This window comes from Contarinia nasturtii, unplaced genomic scaffold (genome assembly GCF_009176525.2).
Source record: "Contarinia nasturtii isolate CC-2019 unplaced genomic scaffold, AAFC_CNas_1.1 Cnas_scaffold_1410, whole genome shotgun sequence".
In the NCBI taxonomy this organism is placed as follows: Eukaryota; Metazoa; Arthropoda; class Insecta; order Diptera; family Cecidomyiidae; genus Contarinia; species Contarinia nasturtii.
The window spans coordinates 1-3,095 of NW_022198747.1; the positions used below are offsets into that span (position 1 = coordinate 1).

The window sequence follows — 3,095 nt, forward strand, 5'->3', positions numbered from 1 at the left end:
GAGATTTCTTGGTATTACATGTATATGCTTCAGCTGTTCTCTCTATTCAGTTTTTCTTTTAATATGTGACCCGTTTTCGTCTCTCATAATAAATTTTACGATATGCTGGACAGAATGTCAGTTAAGCATTAGACATTCGATACGTTACATCTATATTTGAGTATTCGTCATGATTGAGCGGCAAAATCGAATAAATGAGCTAAAAGAGTGCATTAAAGATCACGTTAATGATTTATCGGCATGGTTGAATTCGTGCGAATTACGAGATTCAATCGAATTTGGTTGTGGTATATTTGCGACGAGAGATATTCAGCCAAATGAGTTGTTGTTCAGTGATAAGCCATTGTTGCTTGGGCCAACTGGAAATAAGCATGAGCCCATTGTATGTGTGATTTGTTTTGAAAAAATTGAAAATGATGTGAGCTGCTTTTTGTGTCCAGGTCAGTGTGGTTTGGTGTTGTGCGGTAACACTGCATGTGCGAATCAACACGAAATCGAATGCCAACTTTTACAAAAATGGAAACCACAAAACCCAAATGAAGTGTCATTTAACAAATTGAAAGCTATGCTCGTTATTCGATCTCTGTTTTTGGACAAAAAACAACGAAATATTTTCAATTTGATGCAGAAAAATTATATAAGCGAACAAAATGACATTTACTTTGATGATGAGTTTGAACATTTTCCGGACGATAAAGAAACAGTTGCAGCATTAAGAGACGCATCAGCTGCTATAAATACGAATACATTCAAAGTTCTCTATCGTTGTGATGGTTCGGATGATGTAAGCGTTCGCGGTTTCTATTCAATTATGAGTTTAGTAAATCACAAGTGCTCTCCGAATGCACGGCATGACATTGACAAACATTTCGTTGGTCGAATTTTTGCCGCGCGACCAATTAAAAAAGATGAACAGATTTTTATATCTTATTCTCAACTGCTGTGGGGTACGAATTCACGACGAATGCACATGATGGTATCGAAACAATTTCTATGCTCATGCAATCGTTGCCTTGATCCCACAGAAAATTCAACGAATTTATCAGCGATTCGATGTTTAAATAAAGATTGTGATGGACTGGTCTTACCCATTGATGCAATTAACTTTAAATCACATGCCAAGTGCAATTTGTGCGAGAAAATGTGCGAAAATCAACGATTTTTACAAATTCAAGAAATGTCTGCGTTAATCACAAAAAATTTCGTAAACAAAGATTTTACACTGTCCGAATTGGATCATTTCATTGAATTTAGGCTATGTAAACTAGTGCCGAAATCGAACCAATTCGTTGTAGAGAGCAAATTAAAGGCGATTCGAATGTTCAGCGGCACAACCTTCGAAGGTTGTTATTCAAATATATTTTATGAATATTTTAAAATAATACAAATCTTCCATCATAGATCAAAACAAAATTCAATGTTTTTGCGAGGACATCTTAAGAATTATTGATAAGCTTGATGTTGGTGAATGTTCTTTGAAAGGGATTTTGGCACACAGATTATACGTCATCCGGCAAAAACTGAAGGAATTTCCTCCGTCGGAATTTGATCTGAACGGCGATGACAGGAAGCGAATGTCAATTTCGGTATGTATATTAATTTTTTGAGTTTAATCAATGAAATTAGTTAAAAAGTGTTTTTTTTTAATAGAAAATTGACGATTTTCTAAATGATGACGAACAACTTTTGAAAACGGCAAAAATAATTTTGAGCAACACCTCAACCGCACCAGCTGATATTTTTGATACATAGCGAGCACCAAAGTTACTTTCATTTCAAACCTAGCTTTAAACATTTCAAATATAAATTTAATGGAATTAACACCATGGATCCAAATTCCATAGGTGGCTGATCAAAATACCTTGTCAAGAAAATGAAGACAAATACTTTTTTCGACTACGAAATTGTAGCCGCATTTATTATTTATTTGTTTTTAATTCGAACATTCGATAATTTTGCTGAAACAAGTGTTTTGGAAAACCACATTTGCGTAATTATATTTGAAAAACTGAAATAATTGTTTTCGGATGAGAATCCCAGATGAACAGAAAGCTCTTACGATCATGTCTATTTACAGTTGGGACTAATAACATCAGACTAGTAAGATAGTTATTACTTATTACTAATAATTTCTAATAACTGGTAATAAGATGTCATCTTATTAGTGTAATAAGTATAGTAATAAGTATAGTTATTAGAATGTTACTAGTCAGAAGACTAATAAGATGCATGTATCTTATTAGTATAGTTATTAGTATAGTTTCTCATCAGTATATTTCGTTTGGTGTTACTAGAAGCAAATACTACTGAAACACGAAAAACAGCAGTAAGGCAGTCAAAATCACAAAAAAACTTCCGGTCGATTTTTCTTCGATTACAGCCAACTACTTTTTCTATCTAGTCTCCGAGAGTTTTATATAAACTCGCCTTGCAATAGCCAAATGACGCCTATTGATTCAATCACGATTGGTATTCGCTTACTATTCAATAGGTATCACATAGCAAGTTTATATGAAACTCTCGGAGACTCGGTATAGAGCACTCAAACAGTGAAAAAAGTCCAGATCGTGATTTAGATGATAAGGAATGCGATTTTTTTTCATTCTGATTTCACCAGGTGATACAGAAAATTGAGTAGTATTTGTAAATCGAAGAAAAAATTTTTAATATTTTTTTTCATTTTTCGCGATTTTTTATACCATCTATATGGGAAGCTTGTATGAAAAACACGGAAGACCGCTGGAATGGCAAACGCCAAATATATACGGACCTACGACAGTGCCATTTCAGCGGTCTTCCGTGTTTTTCATACAAGCATCCCATGTAGATGGTGAAAAATCGCGAAAAATGAAAAAAATAATTAATTTTTTTTTCTTCGATTTACAAATACTATTCAATTTTCTGTACCATCTGGTGAAATCAGAATGAAAAAAATCGCATTCCATATCATCAAAATCGCGATTGGCATTCGGTCACTATTCAATGGGTATCACATAACAAGCTTATATGAAACTCTCGGAGACTGGGTATAGAGCACTCCAAAAGTGAAAAAAATCCAGATCGTGATTTGGATGATAAGGAATGCGATTTTTTTC

General features: G+C 33.9%; 1 protein-coding gene across 1 annotated transcript; it reads left to right on the forward strand.

Moving 5' to 3' along the window:
• Positions 1–119: 119 nt before the first annotated feature.
• LOC116346040 (SET domain-containing protein SmydA-8-like) lies at positions 120–2,498 on the forward strand. The gene is made up of 3 exons (XM_031775939.1): positions 120–1,343; positions 1,402–1,586; positions 1,651–2,498. Exons 1-3 carry the CDS (start codon positions 170–172, stop codon positions 1,750–1,752), a joined length of 1,461 nt encoding a protein of 486 aa, XP_031631799.1. The 5' UTR covers positions 120–169; the 3' UTR covers positions 1,753–2,498.
• Positions 2,499–3,095: the final 597 nt, after the last annotated feature.